The following is a 437-nucleotide window of genomic DNA, read 5'->3' as shown; positions in this document are numbered from 1 at the left end:
CCTCGGCCTCCCAAAGTGCTGGGATTACAGGCTTGAGCCACCGCGCCCGGCCAACTGGTTTATTTTTACCCTGACACAAGCTGTCAACACAATCAGGAAAGGCATAGGCAAATATTTTCTCCTCTTAGGCTCTCATCTCTTGGTAAAGAAATGTTCTAGGAAACAGAAAAATACCTGAGCATCTGAGTGTGCTTCAAATTGCGCAGTCCCACCTGTGGCCTGAGCAAAGGTGTACATGAGGCGGATGTCTTCATCATGCAATTCATGGCCTTCCACAACTCTGGTCCCTATGGAGAAGCAGCTACACTGTTAATCAGCTTCCCCTCCTCTTCAAGCTGCCCTACTACCTACGTATTATGCCCCTTCTTGATGAAAATTTCACAACAGCAAAGCCACAGAGGCTTCAAGAGATCATTTCCCTCTGACTCATGTCATGG

General features: G+C 47.8%; 1 protein-coding gene across 1 annotated transcript in view; it reads right to left on the bottom strand.

The window, feature by feature from the left end:
* Nucleotides 1-319, bottom strand: part of LOC105516434 (isoleucine--tRNA ligase, cytoplasmic-like) — a 10,030-nt gene extending 9,711 nt beyond the window's left edge. The window contains exon 1 of the mRNA XM_011948640.1: nucleotides 175-319. Coding sequence (XP_011804030.1) covers nucleotides 175-237 — 63 coding nt within the window. The 5' untranslated portion in view covers nucleotides 238-319. The remainder of the gene's footprint in view (nucleotides 1-174) is intronic.
* Nucleotides 320-437: the final 118 nt, after the last annotated feature.

The sequence above is a fragment of the Colobus angolensis genome, unplaced genomic scaffold, assembly GCF_000951035.1.
Source record: "Colobus angolensis palliatus isolate OR3802 unplaced genomic scaffold, Cang.pa_1.0 Scaffold281, whole genome shotgun sequence".
In the NCBI taxonomy this organism is placed as follows: Eukaryota; Metazoa; Chordata; class Mammalia; order Primates; family Cercopithecidae; genus Colobus; species Colobus angolensis.
Note: the sequence above shows the minus strand (reverse complement) of the source record. Positions and strands in the feature narration are given on the sequence as shown.